Source organism: Peromyscus maniculatus, chromosome 9 (genome assembly GCF_049852395.1).
Source record: "Peromyscus maniculatus bairdii isolate BWxNUB_F1_BW_parent chromosome 9, HU_Pman_BW_mat_3.1, whole genome shotgun sequence".
Lineage (NCBI taxonomy): Eukaryota > Metazoa > Chordata > Mammalia > Rodentia > Cricetidae > Peromyscus > Peromyscus maniculatus.
This window is the reverse complement of record NC_134860.1, coordinates 30,393,213-30,419,254: the sequence shown is the minus strand read 5'-3', so window position 1 is coordinate 30,419,254 and position 26,042 is coordinate 30,393,213. Positions and strand designations below refer to the sequence as shown.

General features: G+C 37.9%; 2 protein-coding genes across 26 annotated transcripts in view; one reads left to right on the top strand and one right to left on the bottom strand.

Annotated features, from left to right (window-relative positions):
- Positions 1-26,042, bottom strand: part of Cfap20dc (CFAP20 domain containing) — a 291,110-nt gene that overhangs the window by 192,333 nt on the left and 72,735 nt on the right. For 20 of the 23 annotated variants that reach the window (XM_076544522.1, XM_076544523.1, XM_076544526.1 and 17 more), the window contains 2 exons: positions 13,451-13,565; positions 629-785 (listed from right to left, as the gene is read on the bottom strand). In XM_076544522.1, coding sequence (XP_076400637.1) covers positions 629-785; positions 13,451-13,565 — 272 coding nt within the window. Of the gene's footprint in view, positions 1-628; positions 786-13,450; positions 13,566-16,330; positions 16,472-26,042 lie in introns of those variants that run through there. The other 3 variants (XM_076544540.1, XM_076544539.1, XM_076544537.1) reach the window with 1 other exon arrangement.
- The window catches only part of LOC143267276 (uncharacterized), a 125,551-nt gene that overhangs the window by 76,467 nt on the left and 23,042 nt on the right, over positions 1-26,042 (top strand). The window contains exon 5 of one of the 3 annotated variants that reach the window (XM_076544543.1): positions 18,910-26,021. The exons of the other annotated variants lie outside the window; for them this stretch is intronic. Within the exon in view, the coding sequence (XP_076400658.1) occupies positions 18,910-19,023 (114 nt within the window). The 3' untranslated portion in view covers positions 19,024-26,021. Of the gene's footprint in view, positions 1-18,909; positions 26,022-26,042 lie in introns of those variants that run through there. 3 annotated transcript variants of the gene reach the window in all.

Genomic DNA, 26,042 nt, shown 5'->3' with positions numbered 1-26,042 from the left:
TAAACTCTACACAGAATTTAATAGAAGATTCAAAGTAATGCCAATAGAGGAGAAAATTGGGAAAACACAAAAATACAGGCATCAGCAAGAATTTCCTAACAAGGACTCCAGTAGTCCAGGAAGCAGAAGCAAGAACAGAGAACTAGGATTACGTGTAATTAAAACTTATGAGTAATTGCACTACAAAGCAAACAATGAGCTGAGTGGAGTCACAGCCTATAGAATGTGTCAATATTTGACAGAAGATTAATATCTAGAATATCAAAAGAACCACTACTCCAAATCAAAACAACTCAATTACTAAGTAAGCCGATGAAAGAGACATTTCTCAAGAGGGAGTAAGAGTGGGCAATAAACATGAAAAATGTTCAACATCAACATAAGGAAATTCAAACTATAGAGATTCTATCTCACCTCAGAAATGCTGCCAAGGTGTGGGGAAAGGGAACCTTATATGCTGATGGTGGCAATACAAATTAGTCTAGCCAATATTGGAACTGTTCTCGATTTAAAAAAAAAACTTTCATGTCTATAAGTTACATTTGCATTCTATATTAATATTTAAGTTTATCTCTTACTTTACATTTATCTGAAAGAAAGGTCCCCAAAACTAGAAAAGAAAGCTTACCATCTTTATCAGCAGTTTCTCGAGGCTTTGATTTTAAAGTGAAGATCTTCCGAAGCTTACAGTTAGCAGAGACAATAATTCCGTCCAACGACTGGAAAACTGCTCCCTTGAATATCTCACTGGTGAATGCAACCAAGTCAATGCACAGATTGCACCACTAAGAACAGGGAACAGAAGCAAGTTAGGAACTTCCACGGCACGTAAGAAACTCACAGCATGCCTGGAGTTAAGGTGTCATCTGAAGCCTCTGCCTCGGCTCCAGAGTGCTCCTTCTGTTTGACTTAAGTTTCCTTAAAAATGGCCCTGATTCTCCTCTACAAATCACCAATCTGGACTTTACACTGGCTAGCTGACTATCATGCTCCCATCTTGAGACACCATGGCTGCTCTGGGAAATAGCTCTCGTCTGTGGGTACCAGTGTGAAGTTAAAGGCAGGTGCTTTACGACACTTAAAGCTTGAACATCAAAGACAAGTAACCTGTTGTTTTTTCACGGGGATTAATTTGATGACAATTATCTATTTTAGTTTTGATTTTTAAAAGGTAGGGATTAAATTAGAAGCTTGGTTAAATGGTACCCAGTACTATCTACTTACAACCAATTAACCTATTGTACAGAAATAGATTCTTCTAAAGGATTTGTAATTATGCTGGGTGTGTGCCAATTTTGAAGTACTCTTGCAGGTACTAATTCCAGGCTATTAAACAATTAGATCCCTCAGTACTTCATCAAATGAATTCTATGGTCTGACTGGATAAAGAAAGAGGAAAAATAACCATTAGTGAGAGATTGACATATTTAAGATTGTAGGATAAAAACAGAAAAATAATTTTTGAAATTGAAACCAAAGTAGAATTAAAATTCCATGTGCTTCTCTTAAATATTAGGTTCTTCAATTATTTTTAGAAATACAGTTTATAAATACAGCTTTTTCTAGGAGGATGTTGATTTTAATATGAAGCTGAGCCTATGGTGTCTCAGTAGCAGATCAGTTAGAGACTGGAGTGGGTTACCAATTACACCAAAAAGATTATTTTTTTATTTGTAGATGACTCAACAGTAGAGTTACATTCCTAGGCCATGAGAATACTATGGTCTCTTGGGTAGTATAGAGCCTGGAGTAGTTAGCTAGGGAGGATGTGGGATTAAGTATAGCTGGGTAATGATAATCAGCTGGATTGTGGGATTTTGGGGAGGATTCCTGGGTGGGGCATCAAACCAGTGAGACCAAGTTTTAAAGGCTTAGGAAGCAACCTCAGATTCTCTACAAGGCAAATGTTTCTGAAGTTCTGTAAATAATAATGTGCAGGGCACTGGGAAGTTAAGTTTGGGTCATCCTTGATGTAGGAATATTCTGAAGACAGAGGAGGTCTTTTGGGAATGAGGTGGGGCTGTGTTAGGATAAAGATCACTGAGACACAGCATGGTCTTTTATCTGTCAGTCACACAAGCATCAAGTGAGAAGGCTGACATGGAAGTCATTAGAAGACAAGGAACAAATCCAATAGATAGGACATCAGGTGGAACCTGATGGCCTCTGAAGTCCAGATCACAGGGAATGAGGTGTGGATTTCCTTTATCCATAATATATTATATAAGCACTATTGTTCTAAAAGACTTAACATGCCCCAGTTCTAGCTAACTAGTTCAAGCCACCAAGAATGCCATTGATTCTTCTTATTCATGCTTGCTCTGGATATTCTGAGACTTTTCTGCTCCCATGTGATTCTTCTGAGTTTTATTTTCTGTGATGATGTCATTGGAGTAGACAAGGAATCTATAGATTGCCTTCAGTGATACATTTTCACTGTATTAATTCTGTTGATCCAGAAGCATGGGAGGTTTTTCCATATTCTAGCATCTTCTTTGATTTCTTCAGTGTTTTAGAATATTTTCATTTTCGAGGAAGCTTTCACTTCCTAGGTTAGGTTTATTTCTAGGTGCTGTTCACTCCAAGGTAGGAGGGAGCCAGAATGAGTGAGGAGGATCCCACAGCTTGTGAGTTAGCAGAGGCAGCTCTCTAGGGAGATGGTTAAGTGTTACAACTCCACTTCATTCCAGGAAGAAAGAGGAATATAAGGGCTGGGGACAGTGGCAGGGGCATCACCTAATTAGTATTAAGAGGCATGCTCCTATCAAAAGGCTCCTAGTATGTGTAGCAAGCGAGCCTTCCAGCAGAGATCTCTGTCAGGGTTCGAGCTAACAATAAGTCACACATCTGGTTTTAGAGACATTACAGACAGCTTTCAGATAAGGTCAGTCCTCCAGGCCGAGGGACATTCTCCAGATAAAGGCAGTTTGAGAGCAAGAAGCCTTGCTGGGGAGGGAGGGAGTTTCCTATTGCCAAGCTTAGAGAAAAAGCTTAGGCTTATGGTAGACTGTGACCTCAACCAGTCAGCAATATATCCCAACATATAGGTATATTTAAAAAGTGGTTGTGAATAGATTCTTTTCTTGATTTGTTTCTCATCATGCTTGCTATTGGTATACAGGAAACTACTGACTTTTGTCTATCTGTTTTATATTCTATTACTTTGCTGAATGTGTTTATGAGTTTTACATTTTCTGGTGGACTCTTTAGGGGCTTGTGGTGAGATATTGTGTACCCCAATAAAACTTATCTGGAGATCAGAGGACACAGTCAGCCACTTGATTAGACACAGAGGTCAGACAGTGGTGGCACACACCCTTAATCCTACCATTCAGGAGGCAGAGATCTGTCTGGATCTCTGTGAATTCAATGGGAACAGAGCCAGGCATGGTGGCACACACTTTTAATCCCAGCACTTGGGATCTCATGTCTTTGCTTGGGGAGGACACACGCCTTTAATCCCAGGAAGTAATATGGCAGGACACAGAAAGGTATATAAAGTGAGGAAACAGGAAGTCTTCTCTTTAGACTGATTTAGTAGAGGTAAGAACTCCTGGCTGGCTTGCTCTGCTCTTTGATCATTCAGCTTTCACCTCAATATCTGGCTCCAGGTTTTTATTTATTTTTTTTTATTAAGACCTTTTAAGATTTGTGTCACATGGTCTCTTACAAATAGGATTATATAATATGCAAAAAGGTAGTTTCTTTTTCATATCTCTTTTTCCCTTTCCCTTATCACTCTAATCCTTCAAGCACAATATGGAACAAGAGTGGAGGAGGATAATCTTGTCTCATTTCTAATTTTAGTGGAATTTTAAAGTTTTTCTTTTACTTATAATAATGTTGGCTATGGATTTGTCATAAATGTACCCTTTATTATATTATATTTATGTATGTTCCTCCTAGTTGAACTTTCTTTAGACTTTCATGCTGTAGAGATGAATCATTTTGTCAAATGTCTTTCCTGCATCTACTGATTGGTATGTTGTAATGGCTAGTTTTATGTCAAGTTGACACAAGTTAGAGTCATTTCTGGAGAGGGAACCTTAATTGAGAAAATTTCCCCATCAGACTGGCCTGTGGTGCATTTTCTTGACTGATGACTGATGCAGGGGGGGCCCAGTTCACTGCAGGGTGAGCCACTCCTGGGCAGGTGGTCCTGGGTTCTATGAGAAAGCAGGCTGAGTGAGTCAGTAAATGGCACTCTTCCACGGCCTTAGCATCAGTTCCTGCCTCCAGGTTCCTGCCATGAGATTCTGCTCTGACTTCTCTGAATAATAGACTTTAAGTTGTAAGATGAAGTAAACGCTTTCCTCCCCAAGCTGCTTCTGGTCATGCTGTTTTATCACAGCAGCAACCCTAACACATATGCCTTGTACTGCTCTTGCATCTCTGGAAGGAAGCCTGGGCATAGTGAATGATCTTATTGATGAGTAGTTGTAATTCAGCCCGTACATGTTTTATTGAGAAGTTCTGCCACTGTGTTTATATCAGTAGAATAGCTTATAATCATAATTGTTGTATTCTTATCTGCTTTTGGTATGGGTAATACTAGTTTTATAAAATTAGTTTGATAGCAAGCTTTCCTTTCTGTTGAATGGAACAGTTTGAGGAGCACTGGTTGTACTTCATCTAAAAAGATGTGGAAGAATCTGAATTCTGGGAGAGGCTGCTTTTAGTTTACAGATTTTTTTTTTATTACCTGTGTGAGCACAGGTTCAGGACTTGTCCCTGTCCAGACCCTTGGGTGTCAATGTGTGGTCCTTCATGTAAGTGCACATGTGATTGGGCTTGTCCCTTGCATGAGCAGAGGTAAAAGACAATTTCTGTGTGGTTTACTTCAATATAAGGCTAAGACCAGATTTCCATCTGTGGAACACTGCATGGTCTTTATTCCCCTCTATTATTATTCCCCATCTCCCTTCTATTTCTAGGTATTCTATAGCACAGAGATCAGATCAGAGTCACGTGCAACTTGCTCTGGGTTCACAAGATGTGCAGGGAAGGAACTTGGCTTCCATAGGTTCCTAGACATCAACAGCACAGGTCTTTTAAAAATGGTTTTTTGCTGTGCCAGTCTGAGTGCTGAGTATTTTTCTGGTATGCATATAGTATATGGGCCAAAGATTGCACTGTTGGATTGCAGATTTGCTCAATGACATATTCAAGGTTGGTTCTCACATATTTTCCCATCTTCCTTTTCTCCCCTCTTCTCTCTCTTTGAAACAAGGTCTTATACAGCTAAGGCTGACCTCAAACCTATTATGTAGGCACTTAGGAATTTGAACTTCTGATCCTCCTCCACCTCCTGACAGCTTGCAGTCTAGGTGTGCATTAGCATGTCCCATTTCCTGTAGTTATGGGGACTGAGCCCAGGGTTTCCTGCACACAAACAAGTACTCTATCAACTGAACTCCAGCTCCAGTCCTTGATGGTGCTTCTGAGACTATGATTCACCCTCCATGCTCAGGGCTCCAAGCTTTCTCTTTAGTGTAGCTGCCATGCAAATGACTTTTGTCTTTTTTATACACTCTCTTGTTTAACTTACAAAAGTATGGTGCAAACTTTCTGAGATGCTACTTTTCTCTCAAGTTGGGGTTCAACCCTCTGCAGTTGTATGCATTAGGAAGTGGAGGCGGAGCACTCCAGCTGTGACTGAGACTCTGGAAGGGTCTTTGGCTCTTCGCTGGTGAGCAGTGCTTTTCAGCTGTTACCATATTGAAGAGTAGCTGCTTTCCAACTCCTACTCTCTGAGGAGTACTAGAAGTCCTTGCTTGGAAGTCCTGCCCAACTTAGGTTTCCTATCCCTACATATTAGGTATTGCTTTTGTTCATTTTGTATTGTTAGAACATCTTTTAATGATGTATTGGATATTGTGAATGTTGTGGACCCAGTGTCTGAACTTTTTTTTTTCTGTAGGAGATAGTAATTTTATTTCCAGATTTTAAAAAATGAAACTAATTGAGTAACTTCTGACACACAGTATATAGTGTTTAGCTTTTGAACTCTAAAACCTGGTCAAAGTCATATAGGAAAAATTTACAAAGACATAGCAAACTAAGACAGTACAAAACCTGACAATGAATTAGATAACTTTGAGTAAAGGCTGATGGAATGATAACAGAGAACACAGTAAGTGGTTAATAAGTTTCATCTTCATTCTAGAGTGATAAAGTCCAGAAAGAGAATCATTACAGTATTAAACTGATAGTGCAAAGTTAGTTTTGAGGGCTGTCTTAGTTAGAGTTTCTATTGCTGTGAAGAGACACCATGACCACAGCAACTCTTATAAAAGAAAACCTTTAATTGGTTGGCTTACAGTTTCAGAGGTTCAGACCATTATCATCATGGTAGGAAGCAAGGCAGCATGCAGGAAGAAATGTGCTAGAGAAGGAGCTGAGAATTCTACATCTTGATCCGAAGGCAACAAGAACTGAACTGAGAACCCTGGGCATGGCTTGAGCATAACTGAGACCACAAAGCCTGCCTCCACAGTGACACACACGTCCTCCAACAAAGCCATATCTCCTAATAGTGCCACTCCCTATTAGCTTATGGGACCAATTATATTCAAACTATCACATTTCACTCCATGGCCCCCATAAGCTTATAATAATATCATAATGCAAATACATTTTGTACAACTTTAAAAGTCTCCATAGTCTATCACAGTCTCAACAATGTTTAAAAGTCTAAAGTTCAAAGTCTCTTTTGAGATTCATACAATCTCTTAACTGTAATCCCCAATAAAATCAAAATATAAAAACAGATCACATACTTCCAACATATAATGGCACAGGATATACATTACTATTCCAAAATTTGGGGAAGGGAGCACAATGAGAAATTGCTAGACCAAAGCAAACTCCAAAATCTGCATCTTCATGTCTGTTACCAAAGCACTCTTCAGATCTCCAACTCCTTTCAGCTTTGCTGACTGCAACACACTTCTCTCTCTTGGGCTGGTTCTACTCCATTAGTAGCTCTTCTTGGCAAGTATCCCACAGCACTGGCATTTCCAACATCTTTAGTTCTCCAAGGCAATCAATGCTGCATCTTCACAGCTTCATTCAATGGCCTCTCTAGGCCTCCATTTAGGGATCCCTGACACATGTCTGGCCTCAGTTGCTTTCCTTAGTCACTTCTTGACTCTAAAGCCAGAACCACATTGCTGGAACTGCCAAGTTCTGCTGATTGCTAGGCCTGCAACATGGTCTCCTTGTTCAATTACATCTTCACCAGCTTTCTGATTTTGCTAGTTACTGTCACTGCCTAAGCATGGCTGTTCTGGAAATTGTTCTGTAGAACATGCTGGCCTTAAACTCAGCTTCACCTGCCTCTGCCTTCCCAGTGCTGAGATTAAAGGCATGTACCACGCCAGCAGGCTCTAACCTTTTCTTTAATTCCTTTTCACAAGTTAGAAACTTAGCTGGGTGGGATCTTGCCCTGAGATCACAACTCCCTTTATTCCATTTCTTAATCAGTTTATCTCCTAGTACAGAGGACTTAGCTCCATTCTACTTTCTGGTGCTCCTTTTCTCCTCAAATTGTACATTTTGTATTTTTCTTTTCTCAGCTTGCTCCTTTTCATTAGAAATCTTTATTAGAGTTAACACTAATAGTCATAGGACAGAGTCTATACTAGGCTTCTTTGAGATTTCCTCTGACAAACGGAATTTTTTTCAAAACTCTTCACTTTAGCCTTAGGCAGACTCGTTGGACAAGGGCAAAAAGCAGCCACATTATTCACCAAAATATCACAAGTATGATCTCTATGCCACATACTAAAATTCTTCTCATCTGAAACCTCTTAGGCTAAGCCTCCCAGTTCAAATAACTCTTATCACTAATGTCTTCCATGCTCCTACTAGGATGGCACATTAAACAGCACTTAAAGTGTTCAACTGTTTTTCTAATCCACAGTCTCCAGGTCCACATTCCTCCAAACAAAAGCATTGTCAGGGCCATCACAGCAATACCCCTGTTTCTTGCACCAACTTCTGTCTTAGTCAGTGTCTCTATTGCTGTGAAGAGACACCATGACCATGGCAACTCTTGTACAGAAAAACATTTCATTGGCTAACTTACAGTTTCAGAGATTTAGTCCATAATCATCATGGTGGGTGGGACATGGTGACATGCAGGCAAACATGGTGCTGGAGAAGGAACTGAGATTTCTACATCTTGATCCAAAGGCAACAGCAAGTGAACTCTAGGTTTTTTTTAAAGAGTCAAATCTTGTTTACGCAGGTAGTTAAATTATTTGCAACCGTTTCCAGTTTGATTAGATGTATTTGTTATTTCTAGCTGGACTAGCTATGTCTGGTATTTTCTTTCAATAACTGTTCTTTAGCATGTTCTATTAGTAATTGTGTAGTATTATACTATCCTTGTGAAAGACCAGATGTCAATAATTTTTGGATTCACATGAATCTAGTAATTTAATAAATATTTGTTAATTAAAATAAACTTCAGTTCAGACATTCATTTACAATAGCATGTTAATGGGTTCATGTTTAGAGAAAACAGCAGAGTAACAGTATATTTTTTAACCTAATATTAAGTGAGCATTCACAATGAGCGTGGTGTTGCTCTAAGACAAAACTCATTTAGTTCAAATAACTCTACTTAGCCAGTTCCACAACTGGCTCTGTTTAACTGACAAGAAAACTGAAGTGCTGAGAAATTAACTGACTTGGCCTAAGAGTCTACAGTCAAAAGGCAAGAGAACCAGAATCTGAATGCCTGTAATAAAGCCCCAAGGCCCACACTTCATTCTCCAAAGCATCCTTCCGTGTATATGCTGTAAAAATAGGCTGGTCTTAGAGCTGAGTCATTGGTTTCTAAACCACTTGGAACCAGTGGTGCTTACTTAAGCATTTGAGGTCAGCAGAGGATAGCTCTCTCTTCCTCAAATAAATGCAGTAACTATTAGTCTGACAGGAAGTAAAGAGAGAAAAAAGAATATTTAAAAACCAACATTCATGTACTTGAGATGAAACAGTTATAAACACTAATAAATGCCATAAATATTATAGTAGATACTGGGTTATGAAGATTTTAAGAAACTAGATAACCTTGTATCTGAGTAAGGCTGCCTCTTTTATTCCTGTCTTATGCAATGATACTAAAGAAATTAAATGTTTAAAAAAAAAACCCTGAACTTCAAAACTGATAAAGCCAGGCAAATACCATAATAGGCTCCTAATAACTCAGTTAAGAACTAGGCCTCAGTTCCTGCTTCTTGAAACTGAGCAGGGCATTTCTGAGGAAGCCATGAACAAAGGACAACCAATCTTTAATGTCCCTGACAGCGGGTCAAGGTATACTAGGCCTGACCCAACCTTCCCCGCCCCAGCCTCACAGTAGCTCAAGGTAATAACCAAATAAGGACAGAGCCTGGAACTCATCTAGACTTTCCCCAAAATGGAAAAGTCATAGCCTTAGCCAGGCCTTGCTAGCCCTAGCCAATTAGAAATGTGCTAACATAATTGCCATTCACTTAAGTCAATCATAGATAAAATGATCTAACTGCCTTAGGAACTCCCCTTAGCTGTGCTTTAAAAGAGCCTGCAAGCTTCTTTCATGGTACCATTTTGCCTTTGTGTAGGATATGTGACCCCAACATGCTGGTATCTTTCTTCTCAAGATAATCAATGTTCTTGTTGATTGCATACATGAATGGTGGTCTTTTGTGAGACTTCTCCAGGACCCAAACAAAAATCATTGGCTCAATGGGAAGCATGATGTTTGAGGAAAATGAAGAAGACAGTTCTTGAGCAATTTTAAGTGCAATATACTAGACCTGCAGCTTGTATTAAAATCTATAACATATGCTACTAGAGTTTGGTTAAAGAAGGTACAAGTTCTAAGGAATGATTTGATCCATTTAAATGAGAAACACTAGGTGTCTAAGGTGAGAAAATTGCTAAAAGTAATTTATCACATTGTTCTGCTCTATCTCTAGTAAAAGATTCATTCTGAGCAACAGTTCATAATTAACTTCCCATTCAAACAGAATTAAATTTATTATACATTATAGCACATTTTGGTAGCAAGACACTGATGTGCATTTTACACCATCACCAGCTAACAGAAGTTGTAGTAAAAAGAAACGAAATGGATTCCAGTGAGTCTAGACTAAGTGGGTACTTCATGTTTTATGTGATGATTATTAATTTTTAAAATTGTTCTTGACATTGAAAACTCAAGTTAAAAATATAAATTGCAAAAACTTAAAGGTTAAAGCGAATCTTCATAATTAAGAATAACATGGAAAATAAATTTGGAAGGTTAACATTTAAAGATAATTGAAACAGAAAGTGGTCTATATATAAATATTCAGATTGGTTTGGCTATAAGAATTTAATTTTATTGCCTGTTGGCACCTACAGGATTTAGCTACAGAACAGGGAAAGTGAACATTTCAGCAATTCTATTCTGAACCAGGACTCCTCGGAGTCCCAGGCAGACAGCTGAGTAAAGTGGAAGGGTCTCAGGGCACTCGCATGCCTATCAGCTAAGAGGACTGAAATTCACAGCATGTAGTAGTCTCAGACTAGGAAACCTTAGGTGTCTCCAGAGGCCAACAGTCAGGAATTTTGTATGAGATCTTCAAATTTTTTAATGTTAGCTGATGTGCTTTTAGAATGCTCTGTTGAGGCTTACCATCAAGACAGATACAAATGATAATGGATAGAAAAAAAAAATGAATAATCTGCTCCCCGCCCCAAAGCAGAAAACTAAGGCAAGTATCACACTGACCAAGGGCAACAGGGCTTCAGGGATGGCGTCCTGAATGAATGGGGTATGCTCAGCATCTCAAACTGCTTGGAATAAAAACTGTTCTTAAAACACTACTCAACTTTAGTTCAATAGACACTCATTGGGAAGAGAGTGTATCAACCTTCTGCTTCATCACTGTTGAATTTGGAGGAAAATGAGGGAAGTGAAAGCAAGTTCTCAGCATTTTTTGAACACTCCTAGACATTTGTTAAATCACCAAGAACATTATAAAGCTTATATAATTTGGCTACAAAACCCTTATTATTTTATCAGGAGGTACATTAGACTTGTTAATTTGTACAGAAAGTATATGAGTACTTACTGTGTACCATGTATTGACAAAAACTAGGGCTAAAAGCTTAACAGGACATGTGAACAGTCTGATGGAGAAGACAGGCAAGTAAACAGGTGAGTGAAAGGAAGAATGAAAGAAACAGTTATGAGGGTTGGGAAATGCAAGGACAATGATGAGCAATTTCCACAGAGGACCAATCCATGGGCTTTATAGGAAGTAGCATTTGAAGTGCAAACAGCAGCTATGATCTTTACCCAGGGCTTACTGTACTACCAGGCACTCTTCTAAAAGCTTTATTATTAAAATATGTAAATCCCAACAACTTTGTGGTATATATACTTTATATGCTTCATATTATCTGTATTTTACATAAAATGAACACAAGAATTTTCAGACTAGCAATATTATTATTATTAGTTTTATTAATTTTTGAGAATTTCATACATGAGCACTATATCTACATCATTAACCCCTCCATTTCCCAACTACTGTATCCCCCTCCCAAATTACTTAATTCTCATCTATTCTATAAATATTATATTTATGGAAATATACTTTATTAATATATATTAATATATAATATTAATATATATAAAAGCACACATACATATACACACAGACACATATATATACACACAAGTCCTATTGAGTCCATTGGCTTTGCTCATATGTACACATGTCCAGGAATGACCTATCTTTATACTGTACAAAGTATTTGCACTATGTATATGTTTAAATTATATATAAACACACACACATTTAAAAACACAGCAAGTGTCTCAAACCTAGTTCTTGTGTTTACTCTTGCAGAGGAAAGGGCACCACATATCTGCATGTACCCTGTGTACATGTGTCTCAGTTCATTTAGATACATGAACCTCAGGTTGCTTCACATCTATTCTTCTATTGCTACCACCCAGTCCTCATGAACTCTAGCTCAAATTATGGCAAGTGGTCACATTATTTTCACTTTCTACCCATTCAAATCATTGTAGACCTCACTATCAAAACAATTTCCTCCAACCACATAACTGTTTTCCTTTTCTTTTTTTAAATGTGTGTTTTGTGTTGGTAGGGATGAAACTCAGAATCTGATGCATACAAGGCAAGCTCTGTATCACATACCTACAGCGCAGCTTCACAGATTTAATAAGTTCCTCTTCTCCATCACAGTGCATGTGTGTGGAGGCCTGAAGTTGACATTATTATCTTTCTTGATTGCTCTTTATTTATCAAGACAGGGTCACTTGCTGAAACCAGAGCTCAGCAATTCTGATGAGTCAGCTGGACCCAGGGACCCTCCACCCTCTGTTTCTGCCTCCTGAATGTTGGGATTCCAACTGGCTGCTACACTTACTTAGCTTTAATCTGGGTTCTGGGGATTTAAACTCCAATTCTCATGCTTAAGTAGTGAGAACACTTATCCACTGAGCCATCTCCCCAGCCCTATTCACATTTTATTTTGGAAGATCATACCAACTTTTCTGTTTATACAACTTGTATGAAGCTTTCTTTTAAAATAAATTGGAGATAAAAAAAAAAAAGTGGGTCAGCCGGGCAGTGGTGGCACATGCCTTTAATCTTAGCACTTGGAAGGCTGAGGCAGGTGAATCTCTGAGTTCAAGCCCAGCCTGGTCTACAAAGTGAGTTCCTGGACAGGCTCCAAAGCTACACAGAGAAAACCTGTCCAAAACAAAAAACAAACAAAAAAAAAAAAAACAAAAAACCAAACCAAACCAAACCAAAAAAGTGGGTCAATTTAACGTAAAGAATTAAGCATATTCTAGAACAGGTGGTACACAAACATGGTACTGTGAGCAGTACCATTAAAATAAAACTCAGATTGACCAGCACCTGAGAAAGTCTAGTCAACCACACAGACCCTTCTGAAGTCACCAGGAGGTTAAGTCTTCCACTGTGCCAGGCTTCTTCAGCTGTTTTAAATCTGGTGATAGTGATGACTAGCCTGTGCTTCTGAGAGATGTACCACTTCCAGCCTCCAAGCTTCTGCCCATATCCCTTTGTCTGGGGTGCTAGGTCTCCTGTGTCTCCCTGTTTATATGCTTTCCAAGTCCACCCACTGCTGTCCCCCGAATGAAGCCTGTAGCTGGCCAACAATAATTTCCCTTTGACAGAGTTTGTGGCCTCTCCTTCCAGTGTGCTTCCTTCACAACTTTGGTGACACTGAATTCAAATAGTATGCTTTACCTGGTAGATGTCAAGGGGCAGGGAGGCAAGGTGTGTGTTTTATTCACTTTTAATAGCATCATGGTACCTAACAAAAGGCTTTATACACAGAAAAGGCCCAAAATGAATACCTTGGGAATTAAATTTAATCCTGTTTTAGGCAACATTCATGTGATACTTACAATTTTACGCTTGATCATGAAGAGTGGGATTTTTGCATGAAGAGGGGTTGAGGACAGTTCCTTATGGACTGTTGATAAATACAATCTTCTTTTGATGTTTCCTAAATCAGTAATTCTGAAAAAAAAAGACAAGAAAGAAGAAAGATTCCCATGAATTTAAAATACATTTCTTTGGATAATCATCAAAATGATATAATTCATCAAATAAGCCTTTTCCAACACGGAGTTCGAACACAGAAGTGAAGAGTTGTCATTTTCTTTCAAGAAGTAATAAAATTTCTTTCTTAAATTCAAATTGCTCACAGGCCTGAATGTATAAATTCACTTAATATGCTAATTTATTTCATCACTCTACACCAGATTTCCACAGTCCTCCAGCCTATGAAAAAATTCAATTTGTATGAACTGAGAAACCGTTAGCCTTAATAACCATGCCTGTTCCAGCCCTGTAAGCTGGTGTTACCTTGGGACACACTGTCAGCTACTAAATAGGAAAACATTATGGGTTTCTCTCCCTAAGAGTGCACCTGTCATCTTACATAGGCTCTTAGTCTTTGTAGAGACAGACATGAAGCACTAACTGTCGGTTTCACTTCCTAAGCACATATCTTCCAACTTGAATTTTAATACACAAGTTTATTGCTTACTATTCAGGTCACCCCACAATGATACCAAGGACACCAAATTTGAACATCTTTAATAGATTTAGACCATGGCCATGATCACAAAGATTAGGTTTGCTTCAAACTGAGAGAGGCTCATTTTTATATTCTGCTTCCTTTATGTCTCAAAGGTAACACACCAGGCTGAAAATCCACACACAGTCTCAGCTGCTGTGCCGCCAAGTTGATGCTTTTTTAAAACCTTAGTTTTTATCTTAAAATAAATGGCTTCCCCCACATTAGCAACTTCTCTATGGATGTATTACAAGCCCACTCTTCAATAAGTGTCAATTCCTCAAGGAGGCATTTCATTAAAAAAACTATTATTAATATTTATAGTGTAATTATTTTAAAAAAATCAACATAGTGTTTTTTGTCAGGCATGATGGGGTACACCTTTAATACCAGCACTTGGGAGGCAGAAGCAGATGGATTTAAGTGACTTTGATGCGAACCTTATCTACATAGACAGTCCAACCCAGGCAGTGCTAGATGAGACCCTGTCTCAAACGAAGCAAAACAACAAACACAAACAAAAATCCCAACATAGTCAATTCTAAAGTTCTTCTATGCTTCCCATTCCCTGCTTTTCTAATCTCATTATTACCTATAAAATACCTATAATCTCATTATTACTTGTAAAATAGTTTCTATAGCCTGTGGGAAAATAGCTAGCACTAAAAATAATACGAGATGATTTCAGAGTACACTTCAGACCAAAAAAAAAAAAAAAAAAAATCCATTCCTCTTGCACTAAATGATAGCATCATTTAACTTAAAAATGAAAAAGTTGTCAATTCATCATCAATTAAAATTAAAGTTAAAATTCAACTGCAATAACACTTGTGTGGTCTTTCACATCAATGTTAAATGTGGTCTTTCCTTCACTTCAGCTGCACATACAACTGACCTGAAGTGCCAAAATAAATATATTAAAAATTCCATCTCATCCTTTTAAATGTTGTTTTTGTGAATGTTACATATCGTAGTAGTATAGCAACAGGTGTTTTAAAAACAAAAGCACCACTTGGTGGGTAGGCATAAATACCTTTCTGATGGTGTAGAAGAGTTTGAAGATCAGTGTAAACTAGAGAATCGCCGAGAACACTGAGGCATGTGGGTGTGAGTGAGAACATTTCTAAAGAGGCTCAACCGAGAGGGAAGGACTTGCTCTGAATGTGGGCTGGAGCCAGGCTGAGGAAAACAGACCAAGGGGGAGTCCAACAGAAATTCAGCAGTCTACACTTCCTGGCCCACCATGAAGTGAAGTGGGCTGCTCTGCCACACCTAACCTGCCACAGTAGAAGGACCTTTTGAAATCACAAATTAAATATCGCCCCCACCCCAAAGCTGTCTTTGTGAGCTATTCTGTCAGGAATCGGAAGAGAGCAGATACTACAATGTTTCTTCTAGGGAGGATGCAAACAGGAGGCCCCAACCCTCTGGATTATGTAGAAAATGGAGAAAGGCTGACATTGGACCAATGAAATGCAGATCAACAAGGGATAAGCAGGGCAATACGTTACTATTGGGAAATGCATTAAGGGGCCTCTTGCAGGCCCCCATGTCAAACTTAGTTTAGTCATTCCCTGTCACTATGGGGGAAACTTATCCCCAGAGCAATTAAAGGACCTAATGCCTATGGAAAAAAACAATACTGCTCTGGATGATACAATAGCTTTAGAAATGAAACAAAAGTTCCAGGAGAAACCATAAAATGAATATTTTGGCAGACTTCAATGAATGATCAAAGACCAAGGCTACGAGTGTGAATAAATGATATTGTAATTGAAGGTCTTCTGGACATAGGGGCAGGTATAACTATAATTCCACCAGAATCATGGCATCCAAATTGGCCTCTTTAGGAGTAATATGTTCAGTTTTTAGGGATTAGAACCTTATTGTAGGTAAAACAAAGCACAAGATGGGTTAAATGTATAGGGCTTGAAGAACAAAGAGGAAAGTTGAAGCCATATGTGGCTAATATAGCAATGAATTTATGGGGATGTGATTTGTTACAGTAGTGGAATATTCAGATTAACATTCCTCCAATCTCAGAAACAAATCATAGACTAACGTATATTTCTGGAAAAAGTACTAAAAGGTATTATAACGAACAGTCACTGACAATTCAGGCTATACAAAAACAGGTAAACAACAGCTGCTGATCTTTCAGAAGTACTAACAGCCCTACCTTTAAAATGGTTAACTTACATACCTGTCTAGGTAGAACAATGGCCTTTGACATCAGAAAAATTACAGGCCTGAGAACAGCTGGTACAGGAGCAGCTAAATGCTCACCACATTGAAGAATCAACCAGTTCTTGGAATTGTTCTGTATTTGTTACTAAAAAGAAATCTGGAAAATAGAGAATGCTGACAGATTTGAGAGTCATAAATAAAGTAATTTAGCTGATGGATTTTCTACAGCCTAGAATTCCTTTGCCCTTTCTGTTACCTAAAGGATGGCCTATTATGGTTATTGACTTAAAAGACTGTTTCTTCACTATACTACTACAAGAAAGGGATAGGGAAAAATCTTCCTTCACGGTGCCTACTTATAATAATCTCAGCCTGTTAAAACATATCAATGGAAGGTTCTCCCACAAGGGATACTAAACAGCCCCACCCTGTGCCAATATTTTCTGTGACAGCCATTGGAAATAATTTGTGTACAGTTTCCTCAATCTATAATTTACCATTCATTTACTATATGAATGATATCTTGTTAGATGATTCAAATGTAGACACTTTAGAAAAAAAATATTTAAAGATGTAAAGAAAGTTTTGCCTTGCTGGGGATTACAAATTGCTTCTGAAAAAATACAAAGAGGAGATTCTATTAATTATTTAGGATATAAAATACATCTACAAAATACTCAACCCCAAAAGATACAAATTAAGAGAGATCAACTGTGGACTCTTAATGACTTTCAAAGATTGTTGGGAGATCTTACTCATCTACAGCACACTATTGGAGCAACAACTTAAGAACTAAGTAATTTGTTTCAAACCTTAAAAGGTGACAAGGACTTAAATAGTCTGAGATAATTAGCAGCAAGAATTAGCAAACAATTCTGAGAGAGAATTGGTTTTGGTGGAAAAGAAATTATAGGATGCACATATAGATCATTTGGATCCAGAGCTTGATTGCCTTCTGGTTATATAACCCTCTATGCATTCCCCTACAGAGATTTTAATGCAGAGGGAAGATATTATCTTAGAATGGATATTTCTCCTACACAAACAGACTAAAAAATTAAGGACATATGTGGAAAAAGTTTCTGAGTTGATTCTAAAAGAAAATTAAGACTTCATCAGTTGACAAGAATGGACCCAACAGAAATTGTAGAACCCTTTACTAATGCTGAAATTTCCTCTTTGTGGGCAAAAAAATGAATACTGACAGAGAGCTTGAAGTAATTTTTTGGGAGAGATTAACAACAAATATCCCCAAAGCAAGAGATTTCAATTCATAAAAGGAGCCAATTGAGTCCTTCCTCACATTGTATGTGGAACACCAATAACCAGAGCTCCCACATTCTATACTCACACATATAAATCAGGAAAGGCAGGTTACAAATCAGGAAATTTAAGTAAAGTGGCTCAAACCCCTTAAGATTCTGTCCAGAATTATATGCTATTCTCATGGTATTGATGTATTTTACAGAATCTTTTAACACAGTTACTGACTCTCAATATGCAGAAAGAGTTGTTTTACACATTGAAACCTCTGAACATATTCCTGTTGAATCTGAATTAGCTTTGCTATTTATATAGTTACAGGAAACAGTCAGGAATAGGAATCATCCCATATATATAACACATATTAGATCCCATATGATTCTGCCAGGTCCTCTATGATGAAATTGATGTTACTATTAGGAAATGTGCTGGAGGCCTCAGAGTTTCATAAAAGACACCGTGTTAATATCAAGAGTTTGAAAAAGGATTTTTCCATCACTTGGCAAGAAGCCAAGGAAATTATAAGAAAACGTCCTACTTGTTCCTTGTATAATCAAACTCTACTACCTGCAGGAATAACCCTAAGAGGACTCAAAGAAATGAAGTCTGTCAGGTGAATGTGTTTCATTTTACAGTATTTGGAAAATTAAAATATGTACAGCATACCATAGATATATATTCAGGATTTCAATGGGCAGTTGCTTTGAGTTTGGAAAAGGTTAGTTCTGTAATTACACATCTATTAGAAGTCATGGCCATCATGGGAATACCTCTACAAATTAGGACTGACAATGCTCCAGCATATGTCTCTAGTAAAATGAAACAGTTTTTTTTTTCTTATCACAATATAAAGCATATTACAGGTATACCACACAATCCAACAGGCCAAGCAGTTACAGAAAGATCAAATTGGACTTTAAAAGAAACGCTAAACAAGCAGAAAGGGGTAATAAAGACCACAAGAGACAAACTGCATAGTGCCTTATTAACTTTAAATTCTAAATGCTAATGAGAAAGGAACAACAGCTGCAAAGAGACGCTGGACAAAAGAAAAAAACTACTGAGTTAAATCAGCCTATATACTTTAAAGATTTGTTGACCTCAGAATGGAAACCAGGATATGTGTTGCGTTAGGGGAGGGGTTTTGCTTTTGTTTCCACAGGCGAAGAAATGGAAGAAATGTTATAGATACCATCAAAAAAAATTCAATTCAAACAGGAGAAACCTCTTAACGAGAAGTGATAGCTCATTCACCAATGTGACAATTCTACAAGTTGTAAGGAAAACTCATCTAAGAAGGCTTGGGGCAGGGTTCTGTTTTGTTCTTTACAGGAGGAAAAAAGTATTCACCATAAAGGATGTCAAGGACCTTTGGACAGAAAGACATCTAAAGAAGAAGAAAGACATCTAAAGAAGAAGGGCGAACTGTCTGGAAAAATCTACTAAGAAAGGAAACAATCTGGCATGAGGGTATAATTACTTCTACAAGGTAAAATCTCTTTACCTCTCAAAATATTTGTTGTCCCAACTCAATTAAAAACTAAATAGGGCTCTGGAGTTGTGGTGTGGCTCTCTCCTTCTCTAAACCCAAGCATGTTGTTAAAGGAAAAATTCAGAGTCTGTGTCTCATATCAGAAGAGCCACCTGGTATGGAAAAGAAGGAAACCAAAATCTAGGGACTATTGTTTTCACAAATCTCTTTCCCCTCATACTTATTTTGACTTTTTAGAACTTTTCTTCAGGTACAATACTATCTCAATATTTAAATTTTCCATTTTGATATTAATAATGTTTAAGTTTTCCAGTGAACAAAAAAATTCCCTAACATCGATCCCCAAAGTCTCCAAAAAGATGATGGGGCCCCACAACAATTTTACCTTGATCATAATAACGTCATTGAGTCAGTCGATAAATGCCAAGAGCCATCCCCGGTGGTGGATGGGTCCTGCAAAGGATGTAAGGAGTCGGTGGGGGAATGAAGTGTCCAGTCTATAGTGGTCAGGAGAATCTTGTAGCTTGACTGACTAGCAGCCAGAGTGTTTCTTTATTTATACAGAATTTAGTAAGCAGGGATACATTCATGATGTTCCAAAATATAGATCATATCATTTTTGGTTTTGGACATGTGTTTCACTTCCTTTTGCTCATTTTTTTAGTCACCAATAGTAAAATACGACAGAACAGAGTTATCATTTCCAATCATTTCCCCTCAAGTTTTGACATCATTAATAAACAGAGTTATCATTCCTACTCATTAACCCCATAACCCAATTTTTGAGAATCTAGAGGCATATGAGAGCCTGTTCTCAGGCTGGTAGCTTTGGTTGCTTCAAGGACACTAGACCAAAACAAAATCTTCAACCACCCTGGTCCCAAGCAGTGTCTTATTAACTCTTAGTGGTCAGAGTACCCAGGAAAAATCCTCAGGCCAAAGCTGCTGCAGTTATTATTCAAATTCTGCCATAATACAATCAAAGTTCACATTTACATCTTTATAGAATTTGTCTATATGTCTAATTCTGGCATTCTATTGTTCCTTGGTCATATGACATTATAGTTGCTCTACATGAGCCAACTTTTCTAAGAGATGGAGGTCCTGACACCTCATACTTTGATCATCTTTCCACTCCATACTTTGCTTATCAATATGTCTCTATGTAGGACAGAGTTGTATGCCACGTAGTTGTCTGAGTATACAGTGGAAAGAGGCTTGTAATCTGAACTGTGGACAACTCCTCTAGCCCACCAAATCTTGTTGACTTTTTTGAGTCTACTTTGTTTTCATTAACTTGTTCCTGAGTAAGTACAGGGATAGATGTTTCAAGAATGTTTCATATCCTCATAAAAAAGACCTCTGGCTTCTTTATGTGTCACAACCTCCAAGGCATAAGGAAGACCTTCAAGTAGATAAAGATATCTCCCTCAAAGTGGACAGGGAGCAGGATAGTATGTTCAGGACTTTCCTGGGGGAAGCTTAGAAGCAGCATTCCTGGGAGAAGGCATGAATGATTCATAAGAAATTTTCCATCAATCCAACATCCTCAAATTGTACAAATATTAAAAGTGCCCCAAGCATGCAACAGATGGGGATGAAAACCAAAAGTGGCATGGCAGCCATCATGTGACTCAGCTTTGATGGATCTTTGTCAAGCAGCTATGCTTGCTTTATGATTTCTGACATTACATCTAGATATGGCTGTGCCAGATAAACACCACCCAAAGATCAGCTTTGGACTACATACTGCTCAAGACAATTCTAAAGCAGCTAGAGACACGGTCCACCCTCTTGCACCACTCCAGCTAGAACTTCAGATAAGCTTTACCCATTACTCAGAGACTGCCTACAAATGTTGCAGCTAGTTCTCCTAAGACTTAACCCTTGTTTCAGTTCTTACAGGGTCCCATAGAAACAGCCATGCCCCCCAGATATCAGGAAGTAATTCTAAGAACAAGATGCCACTTTCCCTATATGTGTGTGGGGGTGTGGTGGTGAGTGGGGGGTTGGGTTTTCCTCAGGGTGATGGATAATTGTCATCTGTAGGGGGTTGGTAATAAGTTGTTATAGGGTTAGAGGCAGAACAATAGAGATTAAACTCAGGGATCTCATTTGGTTTAAAAAAAAGAGGATATGCATGACTGGATTAAAATATAGACTATTAGTTTTAAATAATTATCATTGGTATGGAATTTTTATATTATATAAATTATTTTTTGTTACATTATACAAATGTTCCTCTGTTTAAGATATTTTGAATATTGATGAAAATGTAAAATTATGTCTGTCATACTGTATATATGTTACTATTTCTGTTTAAGGTATTTTTGTATACTGATACAAATGTAAAGTTGTATTTGTCATACTCTATATATGTTTCTACTTCTGTTTAGGATATTTTTGTATATTGATGCAAATGAGGGTTATTTTTGCCATACTGCATTTTACATTTCTACCTCTGGTTAAGATATTTTTGCATAATGTCACAATTACAAGGTTATTGTTCTAATACTGTACATCTGTTTCTATTTTTACACAAGGTATTACCTCTACAGCTTGTTTCTTTTTATAATGTGAAGCTTCAGTCCTTAAGCTACATAGGTGAATAAGAACTACAGGTTAATTGTCACCCATGTCTGTCAAACTTATAGTCATGTTAGGTTTTCCAGATCATACAGAGATATATTTCAAATAGATAGGCCATTTTCAAACACTTCAAAGACCTACAGAATATGGCATTTAAAATGTTTTAGTAACCTAGAATTATTTTGATGTGAGAAATATCTTCTCCCGGCAGCAGAGATCTACTCCTGAGAAGATAATGGGCACCGAAGATACTCCATATGGAGTTTGTTTTCTTTTTGGCAAAACTGGCCTACTGGGCAAGAAACTCCCCTTGCCTCAACTGCTGACAGTAAGTATGCTGTCCAATCTGAACAAGCAGGACACAAAGAAAAGTGACTGTTGAACTTTGCCAAAGCAGGGTAGGACAGCCCTTCAAAATTTCCTGCTTCTGAAAAAGGTCTGTGAGATATTCTAGACTTATAAGCCAAAGTTGGATGCCCCAATATTACAGAGAAAACTTGGGTAACTGCCCAGGCAGTGAGCTGTTCCTGCCATTCCTTGCAGTTTTGGAAATCGATTGCTTATACTTCCTGCTTACTCAGGTAATACTATTCTCTTTCTCAGGTCTTTGATGGGGTTGAAGACTGGATATTTACAGTCACAATCCTCCCTAATCTTAGCTAAGAGCATATCAGGTACAAAACTTAGATTCTTCGAGAAAGAACAACAGCTAGAGTAATCTCTATGTAGACTGCCAATTACCTATGGTCTGGACCTCTAGAATGTATTCCTTACTTTGTAATTGTTCTTGTTATATGTAGTTTCAATTTTTGTTAAGATTATTACCTTTACTTCCTTCTGGACAATACATGTTAATAGTTTTTATTGTATATAGCTTTTACTAGGTTAGGATTAGAACTTTCCTTTTAATTTTAGAGAACCCTCTCCTTAGCCCCACTCTGCTTTTATATAATTATTAAAGTTCTGGGATGCTTATATATATGTGCTAGGGATTAACCTAAAATCTTGTGCCTGCTAAGCAGGCACTCTATCACTCTGCTACATCCCTTCATTCCTATTTTACTATTGGTATCTTTTAATGTAAAAAGTTGACTTGAAAATATATCCTATTTACAGAACAGTATGAAGTATCACATATAAAGACATGTCTGCCCTTTGCATTTGTTTACGTGGTTACTTTTGATCAGCATAACTTCTGACTTTCAGGAAGGCCTGTTCTCATTACATACTTTTATTTTCCACATTCCAAAAACAAACAAACAAAAATCCTTGTCTAATATAAACTTGTAAGCACACATTTCTGTTTCTTTTGAGATCTTTCAAAACTTACCATTTTGCATTTATCCTACGAACCATCCCAAATTAGTTTCTCTGTGTTGTATGAGATGGGGCAGAGTAATTCTCTCTCTCTCTCTCTCTCTCTCTCTCTCTTTCTTTCTTTCTTTCTTTCTTTCTGTTTTCAGTTGTCTTACTACCATTTCTTCAACTTTCTTTACTCATGGAAATTCTATGGTCCTCTGTTGAAAACGTATTGACCATATTAATCTACTCTATTTTCTACTGCTATAATGAAATGTTGAAGCTGGGCAACTTTATTTTAATAGGTTTATGTAACTTTATTTTAAATGAGGTTTATTAGCTTAAATAATTATGAGTGCTCAAAGGCCTGGTATCTGCATCAGCTCAGCTGTGCTAAGGGACCCACTGTAGATGGTAGATGACACTACAATATCAGGAGTGGATTTAGGAGGACAATTGCATTTTGAGAGAGGAAGCCAGAGAACAATTTAGGAACTGGACTCACTCTCCGAACAACTCACACTTGCAAAAACTCAAGGTTCCTCAAAATCTACCTTAATTTGTTTGAAGGCAACATCTGAAATGACCTAAGCTCTTCCCACAAGACCACTGTGGGGGCCCATAAAAGGTTTTCTAGTGAGATATAAGCTTGAGTTACCCAGCAAAGCTGCTTTAGAAGATTGCTTGACCATGTACACGGTTTCTAGGTGACTGGAAGGGTCTACACTTGGCTCTACCCCTTGGCATTCCTATAAATAGCCCTTTAGAAAAGACAGACAGGGCCAGTGGATAAAGATCCAGGCCATCCAAAGGCTATCCTGTGTTTGTAAGTGTTTAATCTCCTCTCTATCCTTCTATGTAAATCTCTTATCCCTCACTCCTCTAGAGTACCCCGGGGTAAAATGTGGGAGGCGGTCTCTCAGCTGGTCTCCCATAGATGGCACCAGGAACATGGACCAGGGACTTTGCATGAGGAGTGTCAGGGGGTGTCATGGGTATAAGGAAGCATGCCTGATAAGGAATTAAAAATAAAGAGGATGCTATTTTATTCTCGGGTATGAAAGTGAGGCACTGGAATGCCGAAGTTGAAAGTGAGTGAGGCTACAGTGTACATTTCTCTCTATCTAGGTTTCTTTCTTTTTTTTCCTCTTAATTTCTATCTATAAAAATTAAGAAAAAATGTAAGGTAGAATATAGGAATATAGTATAAGAAGAAATTTAGAATAAGAGTTGAATTAGGAATATTGGGTAAAAGAAACTTCGGGTAAGATAAAATAACGTGAGCAAAAAGACAGAGGAACTATGTCCTTGATTTCCAACTATGGGCTATGAACACAAACTCCTGGGGAAGAATCAGAGAAAATGTATCAAAGATGAGAAAAACAGGCAGAAAAAGATACTCATGGAAGCTTTTGGCCTGTGGATAGCTTAGCTTTAAGCCCTGAGTGGCAGGGGAAAAAAAATTTCCCTGAGGTAGACAAAGGAGGAATTGAAAGACTTAAAAAACTTAGTAATCTTTCTCTAAAAAAACTGAAAGCTTTTCATGTTTTCATTTTCAGATCTTTGCTGTTCCTGTAAGGGCAAAATTAGATTCACCTGGAAATAACATCTATTTGTATGGTAAAATCACCAGTAATTGCTCTAAGAAGAAACAAAAAACCTCTTGGAAACATAGCAAATCCTCTTTGCTAGTTCTGTCTCTCTTTCAAGCCAGTAAAAACAGCAGTCAGAATCCCCTGCGGCCAGAGTCTACACCCAAGAAAGTGCAGGCAGAAAGCTGGGCAGAACTGCCTCTGAGTTGGTGCAGGACCCAGGGAAGGGCTGCTAGTGTAGAAGCAGTTACAAGAGAAACTAGGCCTTGGCTAAGGCATCAGGGACTTCTACATCTTGGGGGAGAGGAGAAGCAGGGACAATCAGAAGATCTATGGGTGGGGGCGGGGACAAAATCTTACTGAAAAAGTTTTATTTCAAGAACTTTCACCTTCTTTCACTGACCCAGTAAAGCAGGGGAGGAAAGCTTCAGGAAGTTTTCACTTCCGGCAACAAGCACCTGTCTGAGGGCACGTGGTCAGGCATGATCTGTTCCAGGGACGGTGCCAGATGAAAAGCTTAATCTTGACTTAAAAACCTCCTGTGATAAAATAGCAGAAACTTGATTTTGCCTGATTGAACGAAACCTGAGGAGTAACGGCCACCACTGGCTGCAGGTGAGTTTTCTCCCAGACCCAGAAAGGCAACCTGGGAAATGCAGTTCAAAAAGTAGCTTGGGAAATGCAGTGACAATATAGAGATGGGAAGTTTGGGAAGTGAAGTCCGTAACAGAGATGCCAGTACTACACTGCTTCAAAATTCAGTTTTTGTTTTGTTTTTTTCCAGCTCAGATTTTTTCCACAAGCTTTATTAGCTTGTCTCCAGGGAATGAGAAACAGGCAAACAGCTTGTCTGTCAGGAGGCAATAAAAATGCTAATATCATTTGTCAACGAGTCATTTTGAAGTCCTTTAGAAAACAAGGGAAAGTGGTCCTTACTTTAGGAAATTGCTTCAGCTTTGGAAAAAAACTTACGGGATTGAGTTGTGCTAAAAATGCAAGAGGGAAATATTGGCATCATTAAAAACACTCATAGTAATCTTAAGAAGTAGCGTTAAAAATTAAAAAGAGGGAATTTTACCCTCAGTTAAGCTTAGAGCCACTGATAAATTAGGCTCTGACTTCAAACTCTCAAGAAAACTTTCAGAATGCTATCAAAGCTCACTATAAACTCCGAACTTTAGAAATGATTTGTGTACTTCCTGTCTTAATAGTTCATTTAAGAAATCTCTTCTAAAAAAGTCACATAGAGTTTGCTTTTGAATGTAAGTTAGTTCTGTTAAGAGACTCTTCTAGATGCATGCTAAAGTTTATAAAGTAGTTCTATAACGTTTTTCTTGAATAAAAGAAAGTTAAGAAAGTAAAAAGTGTAACTAATGTAAAAAGTGTAAATATTGAATGTAAAAAGTATAAATGTTGAATGTAGTTTGTAAAAAGTATATAGTGATGTTCATATTAGAATTTTTTTTTTTTTTTTTTTTTTTGGTTTTTCGAGA